At 45.5% G+C, this 24,657-nt stretch overlaps 1 protein-coding gene across 6 annotated transcripts in view; it reads left to right on the forward strand.

Moving 5' to 3' along the window:
- The window catches only part of TCF4 (transcription factor 4), a 221,063-nt gene that overhangs the window by 56,249 nt on the left and 140,157 nt on the right, over positions 1–24,657 (forward strand). For all 6 annotated transcript variants that reach the window (XM_086629777.1, XM_086629778.1, XM_086629780.1 and 3 more), the window contains 2 exons: positions 16,134–16,195; positions 18,368–18,464. In XM_086629777.1, the coding sequence (XP_086485903.1) occupies positions 16,134–16,195; positions 18,368–18,464 (159 nt within the window). The remainder of the gene's footprint in view (positions 1–16,133; positions 16,196–18,367; positions 18,465–24,657) is intronic.

Here is a 24,657-nt window from a genome sequence, read left to right on the forward strand (position 1 = left end):
GCATCCTGGGCTGCATCAAGAGGAGCGTGGCCAGCAGGTCGAGGGAGGTGATTCTCCCCCTCTACTCTGCCCTCGTGAGACCTCACTTGGAGTATTGTGTCCAGTTCTGGAGTCCCCAACATAAGAAAGACATGGACCAGTTGGAGAGGGTCCAGAGGAGGGCCACGAAGATGATAAGAGGGCTGGAGCACCTTTCCTATGAGGACAGGCTGAAAGAGTTGGGGCTGTTCAGCCTGGAGAAGAGGAGGCTCCGGGGTGATCTTATAGTGGTCTTCCAGTACCTCAAGGGGGCCTACAGGAAAGATGGGGAGAGGCTGTTCAGGAGGGCCTGTTGTGATAGGACAAGGGGTAATGGTTTTAAAATAGAGGGAGGTAGATTCAGGTTGGATATTAGGAAAAAATTTTTTACCCTGAGAATTGTAGAACACTGGAACAGGTTGCCCAGAGAGGTGGTGGATGCTCCATCCCTGGAGACGTTCAAGGCCAGGTTGGACGAGGCCCTGAGCAACCTGATCTAGTTGGAGATCTCCCTGTTTCTTGCAGGGGGGTTGGACTAGATGACCTTTGAAGGTCCCTTCCAGCCCTAACCATTCTATGATTCCTTGTGAACGAGCAAGTCGGTGTTCTTACAGTCCAGCCATCCCTACGTCCGTTGCATCTGCTGAGGACGGGATCCTTTTCTTTTCCGTCAGGAATTCCGACGTGCGAGTAGCGCTGTGCGTGTTCTGCGGTGATGAATTAATTTGGCGTTCATTGTGGTGGCGCTGATCGTAATGAATTCATTTGGCATTCACGGCGATGTCATGCGCTCTTTTTTTTTTTTTCTTTTTTCCTTCTCCTTACGCTTTTCTATTCCCACGCCGAATTAGTTAGGAGACACTTAAAGCATGACACATCGGATTCAGTTGTCATCATAACCTGTTTGTAGTCCTCCCTTGTCTGGACGTCGCTACTCCGTTGTGTTAATTTTCTGGAGAAAGTCGTAATTTCAGTTCCAACCATGGTACAGCAGCAATTCGAGGTTTTGAAAGTTCCACTTCTGCTTGTCCTTTTTCAAGTAGCTGAGCAAACTCCGAGGGTGTGATATGGGATCGATTTTTACCCAGCTTGGAGTAAGAAAAAGGCATTTCTTTTTGCTACGTAGCGCCCAAACCGAAACGCGTCGGCAGTAATTTGCGTGGCAGCGTCGAAAATAGAAAACTGGAAAACAGACTTCTCCTTGTGTGAATATTAAATAGTGGAAAAGCCATAAAATGTAGTCCTTTGCTCCTTCTTTTCTGTTTTTGTCTCCCAAAATGTGCTCAGTTGAAAAATATATTGCCTATAGTATTTATCCCCTCTTTGGAAGAGGGGCTGCGATTGCACGTGCCTTTTTTTTTTTCCACTGGTGAAGTGTTTCTGTTTAACTGGGAGAGGTGCTGGCGAGTTGAAACGGCAAACGTTGCTTTCAAAGTGAGCGGCTGCATTGTGATGTTGCAGGAAACATCAGGCTCCCAGTTCTGGAGTCCCCAACATAAGAAGGACATGGACCAGTTGGAGAGGGTCCAGAGGAAGGCCACGAAGATGATAAGAGGGCTGGAGCACCTTTCCTATGAGGACAGGCTGAAAGAGTTGGGGCTGTTCAGCCTGGAGAAGAGGAGGCTCCGGGGTGACCTTATAGTGGTCTTCCAGTACCTCAAGGGGGCCTACAGGAAAGATGGGGAGAGGCTATTCAGGAAGGCCAGTTGTGATAGGACAAGGGGTAATGGTTTTAAAATAGAGGGAGGTAGATTCAGGTTGGATATTAGGAAAAAATTTTTTACCATGAGAGTTGTAGAACACTGGAACAGGTTGCCCAGAGAGGTGGTGGATGCTCCATCCCTGGAGACGTTCAAGGCCAGGTTGGACGAGGCCCTGAGCAACCTGATCTAGTTGGAGATATCCCTGTTCCTTGCAGGGGGGTTGGACTAGATGACCTTTGAAGGTCCCTTCCAGCCCTAAGCATTCTATGGTTCTATGATTCTATGAAACGTTTAAAAACGGGACTCTCACCTCAAAGGAGTGATTTTTGAAGCCTTTAAATGTCTTTTTTATGGGGGGATGTTCTCGTATCTAGTTCTATGTGTAATGTGTATTAAAAATTGAGATAAAGAAAGTCATTCTCCTTGGAGATGTTCCATGATTCCTTATAGACACAGGGCAGTTACCTGGAATTTCTCCCAGTGCCTAATTATTAGTGTGATCTGGACCTGAGAAGGTAGAAAGGGTGGAAAGGGAATAATAGGTGTTCCTTAACTCAATGGAGAGCACTGGGATCCTGCGGCGTTGCCAGTTTGACGTTGAACCACGAGACTCAATATTCGGTGTTTAATTTGGCCGGGGGAAAACCGATGCAATTATCTTGGAGGTTGGGTATTTTTCTTCGTAACCAAAAGGAAATCTCTAACTTTGGCTTACAGTAAAAGCCAAAAAAGCATGAGCTGAGCTTAATGCACCATAAAAATTAAAGAAAAAAGAGAAAGCGAAGAAAGTAAGTTTCATTTTAACCAATCTAGAATTGAGCTGTTTGGGTTCAGCAATGTGTGATGTGACCAAATTCCTAATAATCTTTGGATCTTCTAAAGGGCAAAATGCTTCGGGTTTTAAATCAGGTCTTCTAAGATGAGAAGCTTGACTGACACTGCCACCATTAAAGCTCTCAAGGTTTGGTTCTGAATTATAGAACGGTTTGGGTTGGAAGGGACCTGAAAGACCATCCAGTTCCAACCCCCCTGCCATGGGCAGGGACACCCTCCACTACACCAGGTTGCCCAAAGCCTCATCCAACCTGACCTTGAACATTTCCAGGGATGGGGCATCTACAACTTCTCTGGGCAACCTGTCCCAGTGCCTCACTACCCTCTGAGTGAAGAATTTCTTCCTTAGATCTCATCGAAATCTCCCCTCTTTCAGTTTAAGCCATTAAAAGATAAAATAAAAGAAAGAAAAGACATTTCTTGACCAAGGATGGAATGTTTTTGTTCAATCTTTTTCAAGTCAGGTGCTTGAAACCCAGTTGATAAATAAATGCTACTGGATCTCTTAATAAAGGATGTGCGAGCAGCTTCAAAACAGGTGCATGAGGAAGGGTAGGAGTCATTCCCTCAAAGACCAAGGAAAGCTGAAAAAAAGCTTTCATGGAAACTTTGGAAATGCTTATTTTGGGGAGAAAAAGAGAGATGTATGTTTTTAGTCCTATCATAATGCCAAATCTTAGAAGAGCGTTGAGCGGGAACACCGTTGTCTTTCGGCACGCTTAGAACGTTTATGCCGTAATTAAAAGCTACCAAATAAAGAATTTATGTTTGTAAGAGTTATAGAATCGTAGAATCATAGAATGGTTAGGGCTGGAAGGGACCTTCCAAGGTCATCTAGTCCAACCCCCCTGCAAGGAACAGGGATATCTGCAACTAGATCAGGTTGCTCAGGGCCTCGTCCAACCTGGCCTTGAAGAGTTGGCTCTTGAGGAACCTGAGCTTCCTTACGTGTGCAGGAAAGCTCGTGGTGGGGCTCCCATGTGCCTTCATCGCTTCCTCTCCGCTCTATGAGCGTCGGAAGACGCGGTGTAGGGAAGAACAAGTTGGGTTGGAGCACCAGGACCTCGAGAGGTTGGGATGGATCCCTGGACAAAGAGTGACCATGTCCCTCTGGGGACTTCATGAGCTGGTTGGGTCCCCAGGAGAGCAGGGCACGGCAGCATCTGGGGTGGAAACTTCGCTAAATACCAACGTTTAAGTATGACAATGAGTAATTTTGGGTTTTTTTCAGTACAAGGTGTCTCTGCATCCACTGTAGTGAGGAACTATTTTATCTGTGACGCTGAAATAACCAGGGCACGTCAATAATCAGGTTTTGGGGTTCGTGTTTTCCAGCTGTGGAGAATTGCAAGGTTGCAAACTGGATGTGAAATACGCCGATGGCTCTTGGAGAGAGGGCTGAGGGGTCGCAATCCCTTCTTCTCTCCTTGGAAATTCAAGTCTGAGACTGGAAGGGCCAAAAGAAAATAGAATCATAGAATGGCATAGGCTGGAAGGGACCTTAGACATCATCTCATCCAAGATGATCCATCTAATATAGTCATGCTCAGGGCAGCTTGAGGTCCGTGCTTACCTAGAGCCCCTTCAAATGAATCCTCTTCCAATTTAGAGCTTTAACAAACTGGCAAATGAGTTTTAAAAGGCCACAGGGATGGTGGTGGGTTGCTACAAGCCCAAACCTGTACCGGGGCCACACGTGGCACTGGTTTGCCATCACTGACCAGTGGTTTCTCTTTGTCACCAAAAGCTGCCTTCAAACTGGGTGGATTAAGCCGGGTGAAGTCCTTGAAAATGCCATAAACTCACTCACTTTCCTTAAAAAAAAAAAAAAAAATCCTGAAAATTTCTGTAGAATTCATTTCAATTTTCGTGCAGATGAAGTCGTTCTAAAGTAGCCTTAAATTAAAGCGCTCTTCTCACTACAAGTTTAGCAGAAAATGTCTTTTTATTTTCATTAGATCTTTTTTTTTTCCCTTCTGTTTAGGTTTGATTTCCCTTTCATCAAATCTGCGTGGTTGCAATCAGGACAGTTGGTAAAATTTGTGACTTTTTGCAAGAGCCAGTTGGGAGGATGAGTTGGACTGGTGGGGGGTTGTTATTTTATTTTTTTCCTTTTTTTTTTTTAACCTCGACTTTTTCCAGTTACACATTCCTCGCTAATCTTTCTGTTTCCAAGAAACATAAATATTAGGAATTAACCAGTCATGGACTGGCCAGAGAGGTACAAAACCCAGCTGCTGGTGTGGTCTGTAAAAAAAAAAAAAAAAAAAATTAAAAAAAAATAAATAAAATAAGAAGAAATCTGGTTTAGATAACAGCATCATGTTGAAGTGTACACAGAAACAGCTATTATTATTTATAATAATAAATATTATTTATATTTATTTTTAAATCTAAAATTACGTCGTTAAGTTGCCTACATCAAGTTCAAGAACATATTTTCAGGCTTTTTTTTTTTCTTTTCAAATCAGGACAGGTAGTTTTTTTACGAGTACCTACCGTGTGCTCTAACGTGTCATTGTCTACGTGATGCCGTAACTTATTGGACTGACTTTTTCCATGAAATCTCCTTAATTTATAGGAGCAGAGCATTAACCTGGTGGTTCTTTTCCTTCACCTTGTGGGAGCCCTGGTGCCCTCCCTGGATTGTTGTCCTATCTTGCAGCGTTGCTGCCAACTGTTAATGGGATAACTTACTACCCAGTTACACTGTGGTAGTAATTAAATACTATTCCATACCATTATTCAGCGTATTTTTGCAATTCCAGCGGGACGTTCCTTGTAAATCAAACTCCTCGTCTGTTATTTTTGTTAATTACGAGTGAAATTAAATCCCATGGTTGAAAAATGGCATCGTCAACAATACCTGACCACGTACTTTACAACAAGCTGGGAAGGGTGGGGAAAAAAATCCTCTGCTGGAGCGCGGAGAGAAGACTGAGTAACTACTCAATGTGTTGTGCCCAGTGTGCTGTGGGATTTTGGGGTCCTTGTGCAGGGACCCCAATGCTAAGGATATTGTAGCTTTAATTAATGGAGATTTCCTTAATATGTCAGGTGGTTAAATATGAAATTATTTGGTGTTGGCTGCTGAAGTTGAGTTTTTGTGACAATTTTCTCTTCCACGTGTAGATGGGTTTTGTGCTTCTAGTATGTTTGACCACGTGCTTGTGCCTCGGGAAAATCCGAATGTTCTAAGCTGCCTTCAGATTTTCCTTCTAAAGCTCCTATTTTCATGGACGACGCAAACACGTAGAAAAAAAAAAAAAATTGGAAAATTTATTTGTTTAGAAGCTCAATGCAGAGTTCTCCCAGAAAGGGAACAAGGCAAGATGTTAAAATAAGAAGGTAACCTTTGACTTTTGATGTCATTAGAAGGGCAACGTAGCTGAGATGAACATCCAAGCGTTCCACACCAGCCTTGGGAAGCAAAGGTCTCCGGAGAAACTTGGTGCGCAGGTTGAGCAAGGGGTCTGGAGGAGCTGGAGCCACGCGGGGCCGTAACTGGGAGAGTGCTGGAGTGGTCCAAAAGGGTGTTGGGGTGCTGCTGCGGGAGAAGTGGGCGGATAGAAAAGTTGGTGATGGAGATCAGTGAAGACACACGTTGAGTCCTCCTGGAAGTCCATATTTGTCTCCTAGTTACCCATCTTACTTGAAGAGGCTTGGCCTTGGGTAGGATTTAATCAGATGGCTTCTGCCATCACCTTTTGGCTTTGATGACCAGTTTGGAACTGAAATGTCCGTTTGCTTTGTGCCGAGACCTTCGTGATGTGTTACACAAGGAGAGTTTAAATCTGTCTTTGCGTATTTTTAGGCCGTGGTGTAGAACGCGCGTGCTTTGCCTGGAGCAGTGGGATTCATTGTAACTTCAGAGTGCTCTGGGTTGTTGGGTTTGAGTAAAACCGGAGTACTTTAATGTTAATATAGACTATATGTGAATATGTAGTGAATTAGATGACCACACTTTACAAACTGTAACAGAGAGTCTTGAGAAATGGACACGTTTGTCCTCAACTCTTATCTCCTCGCAGGTTAAAATAAATCAAAATATAAAAAACCACCCCCAACTCACTCATTTTGCTCAGGAAAACCTTCCCCATGGTACTCCCTACCTCCCAACCTCTCCAAAACTGCCACAAAATCAAACCTTCAGGAACCTGCGAAGCTGGAAAGGGCAATATAACGTTGGTAGAATAGACCTTCAACTCTTTCTCTACTATCTGCTTGTAGTTCCAACAGATCTGCTAAAACCTGATGAAATGTTGAATTTAAAGCCATCTGTCCTTCCAAGCACAAGGTCTATGTCATGAGGGTGGTAGAAAATAGCTTGTGTAACTCCTCCTAAACACAATGTGAGGTTTTATGACCTCATCCGACGGCGGGACAACGCGATTCTTTGTCGGGAAGATTACGGTTGAGAACAGTTTAGGTTTGTTTACGCCGTTGACGTTTTCCAGCGAAGGCTGTCGAGTGGTGCCTCAGATCATCCGTGGAGATTTGTATGGACTTTGGAAATTCAGGCAGAAAAGAAAATGACCATCGGATTCAGATGGATTTTCTGATTATTTGTGGCTTTGACAGAAGCGATTGGAGTGTATTGTGTATATTTGGCAGCTGGTCCTCCTTTTTTTTTTTTGGGGAAAAAAAAAAACCCTACAGCTTTGTATCTAATCCCTTGAGCAAACCAGTAGTAAATTGTTTATCAAACGAGTAGTAGAAATTTCCCATTTTGAAGCTGTGCTTTCTTTACGTCGCTGTCACGGAAGGGATAATTCTACGCAACTTCCGGCGTGCCGGAGGTGCGTGGATTCATGGTTTGTCTGTTCTTCTTTCTTTCTTCAAGCCCGAACCTTCACCTGAACTTGGTGCAAGTTCTCCCTGTCTGTCAACATCCCCTTTATTGTCTGGTTCCAAACCCACGTTCGATTCCTCATAAATCCCCATCTTGTCTTCCCGCTGTTTCCTGAGGACTCCTATCTCCTGACTCCTTTCTCTGGATGAAGTTGGTCCTTATAGAATCATGGAATGGGTTGGGTTGGAAGGGACCTCAAAGATCATCCAGTTCCAACCCCCCTGCCATGGGCAGGGACACCCTCCACTACACCGGGTTGCCCAAAGCCTCATCCAACGTGGCCTTGAACGTTTCCAGGGATGGGGCATCTACACTTCTCTGGGCAACCTGTTCCAGTTTCTCACCACCTTCTGAGTGAAAAAAAGTCACCCTTGACTGCTTCAATCACCTTCAAGTTTCATACTGCCCTTCTTCCACGTCACCTCCCTGCCTATTTATTTTTTTAGTCGTGTCCTGATGATATTTAGAGCAAAATCTTCAAAAAAAATATCGTATCAATGGATGTGCATCTTAAATCGGTAGCTTACCAAACGACCAGGTTACCAACTTCTTCTTCCCTTGATCTGCTGCTCTTTCATCCTCCTTCTGTATTTTCTCCTTTTTTTCTTGAGCTCATTTTTTTAGTTCTTAAAAAACCGTAATGCTCTGAGAAAAAATAAAAAACTCTTTTGAGAAACAAAACAGCGGGAAAGGTCTCAACCCTTTTCATATAGAAATCTCGCTCCTTTCCTCATTTGAGGATATTTTGTCTGTTAAATCCCATATAAAATTACTTCCATTGGTTAATATACTATTGAATATACTATTTTTTTTCCCTTGGAAGATAAAATTCAAACGTGAAGATGTTTGTTTTTCTCCAATTACTCTTCTGTGTACTTTAGATCAAGGTCAGCAAATCAACACGAGTGATTTGAGTCTTCTGGGGGAGATGCCTGGGGTTGGCATAAAAGGGTTTACTGGCCCAGGTGAAGACCCACTGGCTGAATTATGGCAGAAGAGAAACATTTTGGCATGTTTTTTGTATTTTTGAATGTTTTATATTTTTAGCGGGTAAGAATATCTTTGATTCTCTGTGCTAAAATGATAAAAAAACGCAGCTGGTGCTTTGCAATCCACCCCTTTTCCGTGATCTCTTGCTCCAAACGACTTTCTTCAAAGATCTTGGTGTTGAGGACCTCTCAAGGATCAGCCCATGTCATGAACCCACCTCCCTAACCCAGAACCTGTCCAGGTCCATGAAGGAGCACCTGCTGTCCCAGGAACAGAACAGCCATCGACATTTTTTGAGCTAATGGGACAGAAACCAGGATCTAACTTTTCCTTTCCTGGAAACTGCTCTTTTCACCTCTTATCCTTTTGTTCTCCTCCGTCACCCAAACTGGTACCATAAAAGCCAGTCCAGGGAGGGGTTTTCATAGCTCTGAACACCCGTTGCCCAGTAAGCATGGGCTACCCCTTCCTGTCCTCCTCAACTGTCACTCCTGCTCCTCTTTGCTCTCTTGGATACCCTTCTCCGTGCTCCTCTGCCATGCTTCCATAGTGGTTGGACTGCTGGGTTTTCCTTTGGACACCAGTCCTTCTGGTGTCTTCTGTGCCCTCTGATTGTCTGCTGGGGAGAGAACGGTGCGTGACAAGAGGTTACCCTGATTTTATGCTGGTCCAAGCGATGGTCTGAACCAGAAGTCGTTTTGGTGGACAAAGGCTTGGACCTTGTTAGGTTTCTTCTTCATCTGCTCTTCAGCTGTTTCCTTCTGGAGGAGCCAGGCTTGTGTCCAGAAGACACCTGCTCTTCATGTGCCGGAGTCAAGCGCTGGGAAGGAACCACCATTTTCCTTGGCATCTTTTCCCAGTGCAAACACATTGCAGCATTTCGTAGAATCATAGAATGGTTAGGGCTGGAAGGGACCTTCAAAGGTCATCTAGTCCAACCCCCCTGCAAGAAACAGGGATATCTCCAACTAGATCAGGTTGCTCAGGGCCTCGTCCAACCTGGCCTTGAACGTCTCCAGGGATGGAGCATCCACCACCTCTCTGGGCAACCTGTAATGTATGACTCCTGACTCCAGTATATTACCTTTCTTCTTTGGAAAGTCATCTCAAATAATTTCAATTTTTTTGAGTTCACCAACGAGCATTTGGAAGATTTTCCTTTCGCTCGGGTCTTGCACAACTCATCCCGTTTGCTGTGTGGGGAAATACGGAAACACGCGGCTCGGCTCTTCTGCAATACGTGTTCTAGTTATTCCCAAAAGATACAAAAGTCATCAATTTAAACATTTTGATGCTCTTGTATGTCAAAAGATTTCCCAAATTGGTTTCAGTATTTTGGGATTTTAATCATGCACTTCTATTTCAGAGCCACAAAGACAATTAATTCTATCGATAAATATTATTTTGCACTTAGGCACATGAAATGATCATTCAATTTTTTTTTTTTTTTTGGCGTGATACGTAGTTTATTCAGGTTTTTGAAAAGAATTGAGTTAAAGAAACATAATTCCAACTCAATTTCTAGGAGCAAAGTGCCTGCAATATCCATGTTGCTGTTTATTGGAGTAAAGCATGAGAATGTCATTTCCTAGCCCGTGATTTTAGGATTTTATTTATGTACCTAAATTTGTTATTGGAGGTGGTGGGAGGTTCAAACAAAATTATATTCCAGAGTCATCTAGTTTATTGTCCTCTGTTATTGCTACAGCCTTGGATGGTTTCCCAAGTATTTGTTTGGATTATTCCTGCAAAGAGGAGTTTGCTTTGATTTCTTTTTTTTTTTTTTTCTGTTTTTTGGATATTTTTCCAGAAAAAAAATACTGATATTCTAATGTCTCTGAGAGCACCTCAAGGGATTCAATGAAACTTTGACCTGAGAAAGTTCAAGGCACTGGGCGTTTCAATTAGATCTAAGGGAGAACTTCTTCACTGGGAAGGTGGTGAAGCACTGGACCAGGTTGCCCAGAGAAGCTGTGGATGCCCCATCACTGGATGAGTTCAAGGCCAGGTTGGATGGGGCTTTGGGCAACGTGGTGTAGTGGAGGGTGTCCCTGCCCATGGCAGGGGGGGTGGAACTGGATGATCTTTGAGGTCCCTACCAACCCAAACCATTCTATGACTGTCTTATTCCATGCTTCTGTAATCACAGGCAGTGGTGGAGAAGCCACCTCAGTGTTTGTGGTGGTATCTACAGTGCTTTTGCTGAACTTGATCCTTTCTGTATTTGTTGGGCATATTCAGAGTGTCCTTAGACAGGAAGCACCTGGAGGTCTGGGCAGAGCGCGAGCATCTAGATGACCTTTGAAGGTCCCTTCCAGCCCTAACCATTCTATGATTCTTTGATTCCTCAGCCTTGCTGCTGGAGGGTCTCGGAGCCTCACACCCTGCTCGAGGGATCCCAAGTCATCCCTCCATGCTTGGTTTGGATGTCAAGGGAACCTCAATCCAAGAAGCAGAACTCTGCAGGCTGCTGGAAAGTTCTTTCAGAGTTAGGTGGCTGCTTGGCCAGAGGCTTTTTGGAGCTCATTCCTCTGACGTTCTCAAAAACCGACCGAATCTGGCCGTGATGATTGGCTTTTTGTAACGTCACGTTGCCTCATGCTTGTGATGAAGTGAGGTTAATTTCCAGGAGCCAGATTCTGGAGAAGATTCCATATGTGTTCAAGTTTATGTGCTCTGGGATAAATCCAAGCTCTGAGAAGAAGTCACTGGAGAATTAAGCGTTGACTTTGGTGTCATTAGGGTTTCACTGTCCTAATTAAGTAGTAGTGCTTAGAGGGTGCATAATAAATTTCTGGAATTAGGTTTAGGAGCTTACAAACCTTCTTGCAATATCTGTCATACTAAATTATGAGTAAACTAGGCTAGATTAACTCCGTAGTAATTAGTGAGGGTTTTTTTTCTTTTCTGATGAGGGAGAATTTGGAGGGCTGGGTAAAGGGGACAGAAGTTTAGTTGGCCTTTGACTGTTGGCAGCTCACTGGATCACGCCAAGAGAATACTTGGAAACAAGATGAAAAGAGCCGAGGAACACGCAGGTGAGGTGCAGACACCCATCTGTTCCTCCCTCGAGCTCTCCGGTGTCGTACCCCACCACGTAACCCCTTCGTGGAATGGCACGTGGAATGGTTGGGAGCTTCATGAGTGGCACAACTCGCCACGCTGATGCCCAACCCGTGTCTGCTCGGAGGCTGAAGGAGAAGTCGTGCGTCTCCTTTTGAGCCAACAATGTGCCCTTGTGGCCAAGAAGGCCAATGGCATCCTGGGGTGTATTAGAAGAAGTGCGGTGAGTAGGTCGAGAGAAGTTCTCCTCCCCCTCTACTCTGCCCTGGTGAGGCCGCATCTGGAATATTATGTCCAGTTCTGGGCCTCTCAGTTCAAGAAGGACAAGGAACTGCTGGAGAGAGTCCAGCGCAGGGCCACGACGATGATGAAGGTTGTAGAACATCTCCCTTATGAGGAAAGGCTGAGGGAGCTGGGTCTCTTTAGCTTGGAGAAGAGGAGATTGAGAGGGGACCTCATGAATGTTTATAAATATGGAAAGGGTGACTGTCATGAGGATGGAGCCAGGCTCTTCTCAGTGACATCCAATGACAGGACAAGGGGAAATGGATCTAAGCTGGAACACAGGAGGTTCCGCTTAAACATGAGGAAGAACTTCTTCCCAGTAAGGGTAAGAGAGCACTGGAACAGGCTGCCCAGAGAGGTTGTGGAGTCTCCTTCTCGGGAGATGTTCCAAACCCGCCTGGACGCCTTCTTGTGTGATCTGATCTAGGTGGTCCTGCTCCGGCAGGGGGATTGCACTAGATGATCCTTTGAGGTCCCTTCCAATCCCTGGGATTGTGGGATTCTCCGAGGGTTTATAGGCAGTGACTGCCTTCTTCATGGTGATAGCAGGGACAGCGGGATGCATCCGTGGCACCGACACGACAACAGCGGGAAGGCTTTGGCCAACTCCGCTTCCATTCAAAAAATATTTTCCAGCAAACTCACAAACGCAATAAACCCCTATTTTATTATTTTATAATAAAACCCTGTTTACGCCCCAGAAGAGTTTTCATCTCGCTAAGCTCTCCGCTTCCCAGCTGAAGATCTAGGGATTATTTTTATTTTTTGGAAAATACATCTTTTTCCCCTACTGGAGCCTTGTGTTTGCGTAGAGCTTCGTGGTCCGTGGTTTCGACCGAGTTCTTTCTTTCCGTCTGGAGCCGAAATAAAGAATTAGGAGTTTAAACCAATAACTACGTGTTCGACTGTGATCAAGGAATTAGATAATCTGGCATGTTTGCTTACGGGGTCTATCTCGGGGCTTTTATAGGGCAGTATGAAAGCCCTGAGCCACCTTATTATGCCAATCCCCAGAAGATTGCTTTAATGAGAAGTAAAGGGCCTTTTTCCAATTACGAGGGAATAACTGTATTAAGTTCCTGTGTTATGTCAACCTGCTTTGATTTGATTACGGCGAAAAGAAATGGATTTATCTGTCAGTGTTACTTAATTAAAGCTTCTCATTGATGTTTCGCAGAGTAATGTAGTGCCGTTTGCACGGTTTAGGTCTAAATACAAAGAAAATTGGTCGAAAACGAAGAGGCGACCCCTGAAGATAAGGTACAAGAGCCATTGCTTGTCGTTTTCTGCTCCGAATCCAGAACTTTTCACTTTGGTGGAAGAACCTGAGCGTTGTACGGGTTCAGATTGAAGCAAGGGAAAGGGCTGAGGAGTTTTCAGCCAAATTTGAGGTAGCTGAAGGTTTTGGAGTCCAGGCAAATCTTACAGGATTAACTCTGTGAGGTTGGTCTCCTAATCTCTACCTGATATTGGTATCAGGTTGCGTGTAGAACTTGGACTTGTAGAACGTTTGGGTATGTGGAACAACGTCCAAAAGACCTTTAATGTCTTTCTTCCCCTGATGCATCCCAAAAAGCTCTCCCTTTCCCTGCCCAGGAGAGTCCTTCCTGCTCAGCTGTTTCCCCCCCACCTAGGCAGGGCTTTCTGGGTTAGTCTTGGGTCTACCCAGAGACTCGATCTGAGATGTTTGCAGAGACAAGGAATACTCCAGCCCTGATGTATGTGTTGTTCCCATGTTGTTTTAAGCTTCTGGCAGTGCCCTCTGGTCATTGGCATACGTGGCTTGAGGGAGAGGTAGGGATGAATCATAGAATCATAGAATGATTAGGGCTGGAAGGGACCTTCAAAGGTCATCTAGTCCAACCCCCCTGCAAGGAACAGGGATATCTCCAACATGAAGTAGCAAAGAGTACTGGAAGGGACAGTTGGGCGAGTCTTCAGCTCACCATAAAGCCACGTTTGACTGTGAGCACGTAAATAGTTCCTTTCACGTCATCGGGACCATCCGGCAGTTGGCCATGGAGCTGATGTTTCCATGTGCTACTGGAAAGTTCTGGGCGTCTTCGGGAGCGTGGTGCTCCTTCCCTCTGCCTGAAAATAAAAGGTTTTAGAAGAACATGAGTCAGAAGAAGCGCCACGAGTGGGTTACTTCACACACTGGCCCATGTTGAAGGGGTGATGGTGGACTTTGGGTGATGGGCTCCCAAAGGGAAGAGCTCAGCCACCGAGTGCTCTCCTTGCCCTGGCTGGTGTGGGGATGCCCCGTCCCTCTCTGCCATCCCTCCTGGGCACTGAGGGCAAGAGAAGGATTACTGCTCCAGACGACAACCCTGAAACACGTTATTTTAGGTGACGCATTAGAGTGCCCAACACCATGGCATCGACGTTCTTAAAATAGAAATATTTCTATTTTATTAACATAAAATATAAATATTAATAAAAAGTTTCTAACAGAGAGTGACACCACCTTGTTAATGGAAGCAGAGCTCCTGGGTGAGCCCCACTCAGTGCCACCCAGAGTCCTTTGCTGCTCTTGCTCTGTCTTTTACCCTCTGTTTTACATGCCCACGAGTGGGCTCGTGGCTCTGCCCCAGACAACTGGGAGCAGGATGGAGCTGAAGCCAAGCAGGGTTTGGCACCCATCAGGAGACGGGCTCGGAGCTGTCGCCCGGTCCCCCGGGTGCTCTTCCCGAGGACTGAGCTCTTCTTGCTCCCAGATGGATTTTGGAAGCCAGACTCACGGGTGGGACGATGCCCATCGCCGTCACTGGGATAATATCCACTGGTTTTTGGCTGGCGATGGATCGGGGCTCTACAGAGTTAATTGCCTGTTACATAACACAAATTATTTTTAAGAAAGATGCCTAATTAACCTAATAGAATGGTTGATCTGATCTGTCAGGTACATGAGACACATTTTCTTTCTTTTTCTGGAGCTTAATTAAATATTTACCGAAGAGTGTCTCGTGCTATTAACACGTTCATCTGTTATTGAGATAATAGGAATTGTAATTGGGGGGAAAGTATTAAACTATACAAATGTATATTTGGGTTTTTTTGTGTTTTTTTTTAATTGTGGGGTTTGAGCTTTTTTCTTTCACCTGGGAAATGAACCACCCGTTTTTTCAAGTGCTGAGGACCGTATCTGCCAACCGTGATTTCAGTGGAATTATCCCCAGGCTTCCCTTAAACCTGCGAGCGAGGGCCTCGCTCAACTGGTGGGACGGTTATCCATGAAGCTTTTGGCCAAGTGGGAAGTCTCTGGAGACTCCCAGCTCACTCCAGTAAAGGTTTTGCCACAGCAATGATTTATCTCAGGAGACTTGAGCGCACTGAGGAGGATCTTCTGCCTTCCACCTCGGTGGAACCCTACGGGGTTGACCTGGTGGACTTCTCCTGGGTCTTGGTGCCACCTCATAGAATCATAGAATCATAGAATGGTTAGGGCTGGAAGGGACCTTCAAAGGTCATCTAGTCCAACCCCCCTGCAAGGAACAGGGATATCTCCAACTAGATCAGGTTGCTCAGGGCCTTGTCCAACCTGGCCTTGAACGTCTCCAGGGATGGAGCATCCACCACCACCTCCTTGGTGCGCGTCACTGCGTAGGGTATCCAAGAGGGACAACCCCGTGCAGGTGGAGTGTCTTTGGAAGAAGCTGCTGTAGTTTGCTTTTGGGTTGTTGGTGGGTTTTTTTGTTTGGGCTCCACGTTTGGAAGAACAAACTGGTTCGTTGCAAAATTACGAGGAGTTGTAGGTGTCCTGGTTCTTCAGGCCATACCCTGACGACAGGTTCCTCCACCTTTTGGCGCGGACGCAACGGGATGTGTTCTTCCTGGTGTCACCCTCTCAAACGGAGGGGAAAAACCAGTTAAGACCACCCAGAAATGGGCTGTCTGAAACTACTGGAGGGTCTTCCAAGGCCTGCAGTGAATTTTCTATCAACCAGAACGTGTTTGCCGTTCCTGGAGGAGCGCTTTTCTGCGGCGGAAGCGCGGATGAGGTGGCGAGAAGGCCAACAAAAACTAGGTTTTGTCTGTTTTCTTGTTTTATTTTTGCTGGTTGACAAGACCTAGTTTTGGGCTGGAGGTTCCAGTAGGACTTTTGAACTGGTACAGTGCAGCCACTTTTTTTGAAAGTCGAGAACCACTGAAGTGATTTTTTTTTTTTCTGTGCAAACCTCAGGTTCCTGAGGGTCCGGTTCGTTTCTGCTGTGAATTTAAATAAGTTAATTTAAGCGGTGGGTCAGAAGCCACTACCATCCTTGTAGCCCTGTGCCTGATTCTTAATTAAAGGCAACAGGAGATTAATTTGAAACATTAATTTAAAAGTGCCTATACAAAAGGAAAGAATTATTGCAATAAAGCCTAAAGAACTTTTTTGTCCCTAGATGTAGAAGACAGAACTAGCTCAGGGTCCTGGGGGAATACAGGACATCCTAGTCCATCCAGGGTAAGTATATCTAATCTTTTTCCCCAAACCAGACTTCCTGCATATGTAAATTTCCAATCTCGACGATGAGTTTTGACACCTGATTGCGGAGAAAAAGGGGCACGCGGAGTTGGCCGTAGCCTGGCTTCTCTTCAAAATTGCTTTTTTTTTTTTTTTTAAATTTTTCAACATTCAGACCTGATGCTGGGATTGAATTTGGCACTACCTCTAACAGGTAGCAAGAATATTAATTAACCCTTTTTTTTTCCCTTGCGAGGCCACATCAGCCAGCTCCAGCAGAGATGTTGCTGCCGAGTGTTTCATTTTCTGCAGCCGGATGATTTTTTTAGGGATTGTGGGTGTCACCAAACTGCCACCCCCAGCACATCCCTCCTGACTGCTGGCACCATCCGAGCTCTGGGGAGGCAGCCCAGCTCCGCTCCGAGGATGGGGCACGGCTGTCTCCAGTGCTCCCCACATACCAGTGGGATCCCCCTTCCGGGGAACGCGGGCACCGAGCCGCGATCTGGCACGGCGAGACTGGCACGCCAGCTGGAGGCAGCCACTTCCATTGTGGCTGTGGACAGTTATCCAAATTCTTTAGGCACCTCAGGATCAGGATGCTGGTTCCTTTGGTAGGGAACCAGTATTACCAGTAGAGCAGCTGCGCGGTGCGAAGCAGCCCGGCTCCGTGGCATCGCGGCGTTGCCCGTTCTCGGGGCCGGGCACGGCTGGTGCTTCGGTACCCAGCTGATTCTTCCTATTTTCTCCCTGCAAACGCCTGGAGAACGTTTTTTTTTTTTGGGGGCAAAAAGTGCCTTCCCTCTTCCCGCCGCCCTTCTTGAAACGGTTTGTTGAAATGACTTTCTAATTGTTTTCTAATTAACGGCGTGTGCCCCGGAGCGCGTGCCTGGCGGGGAGAAAGGCCGTCACCCTCTTCATCCTCCGGGCAGGTCCTGCCCTCGGCGGAGGTTTTCAGCGGATGGCCGCAGCCCAGGGGAGGGAAGCCCAACACTTTTTCTTCTTCCATCCTTTTTGGCATCCATTACGTCATTCTTGCTCACATCTGTCAAGTTTTATTTTGATCCCTCTTTTTTTTTTTTTTTTTTGTGTTATTTTGGCCTTGACACTTGTCTTGCTTCCGAGGGGGGGAAAAAAAAAAAACAAAAAAAGGTTTTGAAAAGTCACTTCTGAATTTGCCCACACAATTATTTATGCATGCAAAAACTTGAATGTGAGCCTACAATGAAGTTGGGAGATGGAAAGAAAAGAGCCACGAGCCTGGGAGGAATTCTGGAGGCTGTGCATGGAGTTAATTCCGCAACCAGCCCGTCCCCTCTCCCTTTTCTCCTTTAGAAAATGGGATTTCCACGTTGGGAAAAGGAGTTTCTCCTGAGTTCTTCCGAAACAAAGAAAGCAACAAAACTGCTGCACTTGGCCAATGCTTGTAGTTAAATTTATTTTATTTTATTTTTTTTTGGCTAATTGAGCAGAAGGTGACACCAAGATTGTTTCCAAAAAAAATAGGGGCCCGATCCTGGCAAGGTTTTTCTACATCCTTGCTGCTGTGAGTAGCCTGGGATGCCCAGAGGAGTGCAGGGCAGGAGGGCTCGATGCCACTCTCTAGCCAGGCACTAGGCAGGGTCATTTTTTTTTTTTTTTTTGGCAGGGAGAAGTAATTTTCCACACCCACTGTGGCAAAAAAAAAAAAAATTAAAAAAATTCTAAATTCTTTTTTATATAAGTCAATGCCCGTGTATGTCAGTGAGGTTATTAAGACGGCGAATTTCCACGTAAAACTAGATTTTTTTAATTTTTTTTTTTCAAAGCAGAATGTTGAAAGGAGTGTTTCTTTGCTGTTCTTGCATATGTTATGGGCAAGAAGGCTTTTCTGCAAAGAGGGGGCTTTATGCTGAATTGCACAGCACGAAATTCCAAGAACCTCATCGCAGTCACCCGTTCAGGATTATCGACACGGCAAAGCGAAGTCGATTACTAACGAAATAAAAATTTGCAACAGCTTGAAAAACGTTCCGGAACGCAGCACTTCCAGCAGAATCAATAGAGGAAAACAATAAAGGCAACAATATTTCTTATGGCTTCCAACTTCGAAGGGAAATAGGGACCTGTAGGTTTTGAAAACTGCCATTTCAACTTGTAAAATTGTGTTTTTTTTCCCCAATTTGTTAACAGAACTATGGAGATGGGACTCACTATGATCATATGGCGAGCAGAGACCTTGGGTCGCATGACAATCTCTCTCCTCCCTTTGTCAATTCCAGAATACAAAGTAAGAAATCAAATTTTCCTAACTTGACCACGTTGTTGGGAGTGGAAAAAGTGAACCAGAAGCAAAATTCGGAGGGTTTAAATCCCTCATCCTCGTTTTTTTTGGGGGTTGATTGTACTCTGCGTAAGGGTGGGAATGTGGATTTATTTTTTTATTTTTTAAACTATCATGCAAATTTCAAAAATGTGCACTGAGGATGTTTACTGACTAGACTGTGTTTTCTTGCTGGGAGAGGAGTATGACTTTTGCTGGGATAACTACAATATTTGCTGGAAGAGGTAAACGGTCGTTTCCTGAGGCTCAGCCTTTCCTTTTCGAAGACGTGCCCAGTTGGCAGAGAAAATGGGGCCGTGCTCCGAACGGGACTTCGAAAGGAGAAAAGGATTTCTGAAAATAGGATAGCTGGACGTGCACGAGAGGGAGCAGATAAATAACTGGTGAGGGACTCTGAGGGTGGGGTTGGTTTTGGAGCGTGATGGATCGCTGCCTGCTGGGACCTGTGAGCTGCAAACTCCTGGATTTCTGGTGGGGGTAGCTACGGCCCGTCCGGCTTTAGAGGAGTGAGGTTTCACCCAGGGCTTTGGCAAAGACCCTCCTTCCACCCCACGCTAGAAACTTTGGACATCCCTGAATAATCACTTAGCTTAGCAGCAAGCAGAAGGAAGAGAGGGTGTAATTAGTTGCGAGTGAATGATAGCTACTTTCTTTAATTACGGGTGATAAATGAGTTGGGTTAAAGTAAATACATGATGTAAAAATATTAGTAATGCTTGTGCTTGGCCAAGATCACACCCTTCTTCTGCAGTTGTCAACGAACTAACCGAACGCTTCGCTTGAAAGGGTTGACCACGAACCAAAAAAAACACGGAGCTGGAACTACCATCCATCAGTCTTCAGCTCTAATATCCGTCCCTAAAACACGCCTCGGCTTCGAATATTGGGAAATATTTGGGAGTTGTTCAACACACGGGACAAGGTTGGAGCTTGGAGGCGTTTGTGGGTGTTCACGGACCAAACGTGGTTGCAGCAGGTTTTAAAGGGTCTAATGGCAGCCAAAAAAAGCACGGGGATTTCAACACTCCCTCCGTAACTCGCGCCACGGGGCTTGAGTAGCGCGCGGAGACGCTTCTGGGAAGCCCACTGGGCTGCGTGGTGCTTTCAAGTTTAACCTTGAAGTTGAGGCTTTAGAACTTCAAACTTTCCCCCTCTCTCCTGCCTGCCCTTTCTGATCCCAGAAATCCCATTCCTGATCCTGGTTTTTGCCAGTCTTCGTGAAAATACTGGTTTTGCTTGCTTTGAGAAATAGTTGTCTTCTCAAGGAGCCACCTGGTTAAGGAATTAAGCCGTGGAGTTGTCTGCTTCGAAACATTGGGGTGATGTTTCTAGAAGGTCCTGCTCATCACCGTCGGAGGTTGGCTGCTGTCAGTCTGCGCTGGTCGCGGCTGTATTTGTGATTTTTAGGAGAAATCAAAATATCACGGAGCTGTTGACTTGGATGGAGGGCACCTGGACCGCCAGCTCTCAACTCTTGTTACTCCAAATGTATTTGATCATTTCCCTTTTCCTGGCAGGTCTTTGAAGGCCCCCAAGAAAAGGTCCCTGCAACCTCTGGTGTTCCACAGCTTGCGCCTACAGAGCTGGTTTTGTGTAAAGAAAACCATTTCTGAAAGCAATGCTGTAGCTTTCTTTCCATAGACCTCTTTCTCTTGGCAACTGCTAAAGACCCTGACGATCACCCAACACAAACTGGTTTTATACTGGTGCATACCGTGGAGTTGCTCCTGATTTGAGGTGCTTTTCCAGGCAGGAAAGGCTTTGCTGTTATTGGGGATCGGTATTACTGCCCGTGAGTGTTTGCAGACAGGCTGTGCTTAAACGAGGGCTTCTATTATATTGTATTTTTCAGATAAAATATAATTTTTTGGTTTTAAAATACATTTTTACGTGACCGGTGTCCAGCAGGAAGCCTGTGCGTTAGGCTTGGAGTAAGCTCCACAGGGAGGAGTGGGAGAAGTTGCAGAGCCGTGTGCCTTGCTCAAACTACTCCTCGTGTGTGTTCAAACACAGCTTAACTCTGCGTGCGTCTGGTGTCCCGCTGCCCTACTCAGTGTTTTGGGTAAGAGTATCCAAGGAGTAGTTACTAGGCCCAGTAACGAGATGCGTACGGACAGATAGCTGCGACGGGGCCGGCACGTCGAGTGTCGCTTCTCATCGCCTCTCCTCGTTTCCAGTTGTGCCCTTCTCATCGCCTCTCCCATTTCCAGTTGTGCTCTTTGGGGATGTTTCTTATCCTACTACTTGGAGTATCTTGCTAGTACATCAGATCACTTACCAACGGACAGTAACTTGCTTCTAAAACCCCCCTGTAGCTTAACGGAGCGTTTCGCTGCGAGGATTAGACGGAGGTTGAAGAAAGCTGCTGGCTTACGTGGTGACCTTTGAATCTCATCTGGGTTGGTGGTTGATATTTTGATTTGGTTCCTGTGGTCGTACTGGGACAGCTGCTGGTTCATTATCATTCAGCTCCTCTCCTCCATCTGCCCACCAGGAATATTTCGGTTTGTGTTGCTGAATTTAACCCGAGGCGTGGGGTTTGTGAAGACGCTTGGTCACCAGCTCCTGGGTTGCTGGACAGCAGAAGGTGTGGAAGGGAAAAAACTTTCCCTGAGGTTTACAAGGCTGATTTAACCCCGTGTGTTGAGTATAGTGAAGATGAGAATAGAAAAGGTCAACGAAATTTTCCTCATTTTATCGGACAGATGGTTTGTGTACTCCTCCTCTTTGCCTGTAGTAGTTCTGGTGTTCAACGTAGGGATTTTATAGTCTTACTGGAAAAGTTCCTACCCTGCTAACTAGGAGATGGGTATTTATTTTATGATATCGAGACTGTGGAAAGATGTAAGTTCACCGAATGTATATCCCTTAATATTTCGAAGAGTCGGTCAAGGATCTCGTGTGTGAAGACAACATCTTTGCTTGTGTTTATTTTCTCCGAGAATCACAGACTGGTTTGGGTTGGAAGCGACCTCAGAGATCATATAGCAGTCTTCCAGTACCTCAAGGGGGCCTACAGGAAAGATGGGGAGAGGCTGTTCAGGAGGGCCTGTTGTGATAGGACAAGGGGTAATGGTTTTAAAATAGAGGGAGGTAGATTCAGATTGGATATTAGGAAAAAATTTTTTACCATGAGAGTTGTAGAACGCTGGAACAGGTTGCCCAGAGAGGTGGTGGATGCTCCATCCCTGGAGACGTTCAAGGCCAGGTTGGATGAGGCCCTGAGCAACCTGATCTAGTTGGAGATATCCCTGTTCCTTGCAGGGGGGTTGGACTAGATGACCTTTGAAGGTGCCTTCCAGCCCTAACCATTCTATGATTCTATGATTCTATGATCATCCAGTTCCAACCCCCCTGCCACGGGCAGGGACACCTTCCACAGTTATTGCTAAATGCAGAGTGAAGAGCAGGTACAACGACTTGCTCTTACTTGCCCTCCTGATTGTCCACTTGAGACCGATCCCGCGCTGCTCCGGGTTGTGCCCTTCCTCCATCACTTGTCCGACGTGCCTTTGGGAGGGCTGGCGCGTGCGTTGGCCAGGAACTGGCACTCGTATCGCAAAATTCCATATTTTCACCTCTCATTCCTTCCCTTTTCTAAATCTCCAAGTCATCACTTTCCTCTTGACGTTGTTATTTTGGAGAAGGTGGCTTTTTCTTGCCGGCAGAATGCCGCAGCGGTGCCGCCGAGCTCGGTGATCCGGTGATCCGTGGCACGTTCCCGGCAAGTCATTTCACGTCTTTGTCCTCAAACGTGCCACCTTATTTCTCTGCCTGAAGAACACACGATACGTTTTGCAGGGAATACTGGGAGATGTGATGAATGACTGTCTGGAAAACATCCGGAGTTCCTTGGCTACTCCGTCTACGTGCCAATTTCTAATATTATTTTTAATGCTCTGATAGCATTTGTCTCCGTACGGATGTCGCCGTGGCGTTTGCTTTTAATCCGTACGGCTTTTGATTCTGTTCCTGTTGTTATAAGGAAAACTGGAATTTTTGCAGATTAGTGAAGTTTACCCAACACAGCATCAGAAGGCCTTGCTTTCAATTGCTAAACTATAAACATTTGGGATGAAATTTTCCATGCTGTGTATCTGACTCAGCCTGATTATTATTATTTTTTTTTTTTTAACCTTCTGCAGAAATGATTTCACCATTTCCTCAAATGAGATTACATTTCACCCTGGCAGATTTTGGGTTTTCTCAGTTAGTGTCTGGCACGTCACGAACACTAATTCTTTTTCACACCGCCTCTGTTATGTCAGGTGGCTTTTGGTTCTCGTTTTTGCAGCTGGAGAAGCGAAGCTACGTGAGGAACCGGGAGGGAAACGTCAAAAAAAACGGTCCAGTAATTTTCAGTTGTAGATTTGAAATGCAAAAGGGTTTGATGGCTTCACAGTTTTTGCCTTCAGGGACACCCAGAGATGCCACCACTTGGGGAAATGGCTGTTGTGATGCTTCATGTGGATCATCCAGCAGTCAAAGGTGAATTTTCAGGAATCACGAGCAGAACTGTGTTTTCAGAAAAATCTGTGAGTGTCTGGCTTGCTCTGGTATTAACTAAAATGAGTTTTAACAACAGAAAAATCTGAAGGTGACAACTCAAAAGGTCGAGGGACCTCCAGAAACCAAAGAACTGGAAATCCCAGACTCTAGTTTTTATTTAAAATAATTTACATTCGTGCAGCTGACACAGCCCAGCACCTGCAGTTTGAGGAGCAGTCGCTGGATGGATGGTGGGTGAGAAGAGTGCTTCCAAATGGGGAGAAGATTAACTCCTTGGGTGCTCTCCCAACTGCTGAGCACCCAGGTATTCTCCAGCCAGGTGGAAAATGTTAGGAGTGATCTGACCATGCTCATTTCCACCTGGAAATGAGGCAGTTTGGAGTGGAATGTAGTAGGGGTCCAACTGGAGAAGACATGTCCCACCATGCAGGACATCCCGGCTTGCCGGGGGAGCGGGAGCTTTGGGGCTGTGCAGGAAAAAGGTCTGGAATCCTGAATTCAGCTGCTAAGTTTGAGCTATTTGGCTTGTTTGGTGTGTTGTGCCTCCAAACCTGCGTCTGGCATCTCGGGTGCTTTTTGGTTGTGTTTTTATTCACCTCTAAATTCACTGAACTCCCCTTACAACCACTCTGTTGAATGCTGCATGGCTCTACGTGGCCACCAACCGAATTTTTCTTCTTCTCATCCTCATGTGAGTACAGAAGAGAAGATGTGAGACAAGATTTTTAAACCTATATCTAGGAAAAGTAATCTCTTGAAGTTTTTTTGCCAAATCTAGAGTTGTTTCACCAACCAAAATATCTTGGGTTTGATGTCTCCAAACTTCAAAAATGACGCTAATGCAGGAAATAAATGTCCCTTCTTTCATATTCTGAGAGCGGGGCACTGTAAGTGCATCTCCAAGAACTGAATTACAGCACAGCAGCTGATTTCAGACATGATCTATTCTCCTTTTTAATTATCTAAATTTCCATGGAAGTTAAGGCTCTGTTTTCCTTCCTCCCCTTACCCAGGAACAGCTGGACAGGATTTCTTCCAGCCTTTATTTTTTTTTTTTTTTCTGGATTAGTTTGAGCTGTTTCTGCACAACAAAGTAGAAGTGCTTCTGGGTAACCCTGAGGGATGGTTTGAGTTGAACTATGCAGGGTGTCAAGGATGGGACCTGAGGAGCCTTAGATGTAGCATTTTGGCTTTCGAAGGTAACCACAACAAAAATCACCCCATTTAGTGTCAACAGAGGCCTTGAAAGATGCCTTAAAAAATGTTTTCTAGGAGATGCTGGCTCACGTATCCCTTCTTGTCGTGCAATATTGCCCAGAGAGGTGGTGGATGCTCCATCCCTGGAGACATTCAAGGCCATGTTGGACGAGGCCCTGAGCAACCTGATCTAGTTGGAGATATCCCTGTTCCTTGCAGGGGGGTTGGACTAGATGACCTTTGAAGGTCCCTTCCAGCCCTAACCATTCTATGATTCTATGATTCTATATGCTTGGTGCTTCTTTTGTCTCACTTGCCTATGAACAAAATGAACAAGAAAAAAACCCAAAATTCGGTGCTGAAAAGCATTTTGTAGATGGAGATCTAAACATTTCCCTGTTTCCAATCAAGAGTTAATAATTGTGCAGCAAGT

The sequence above is a fragment of the Tauraco erythrolophus genome, chromosome Z (assembly GCF_009769465.1).
Source record: "Tauraco erythrolophus isolate bTauEry1 chromosome Z, bTauEry1.pri, whole genome shotgun sequence".
In the NCBI taxonomy this organism is placed as follows: Eukaryota; Metazoa; Chordata; class Aves; order Musophagiformes; family Musophagidae; genus Tauraco; species Tauraco erythrolophus.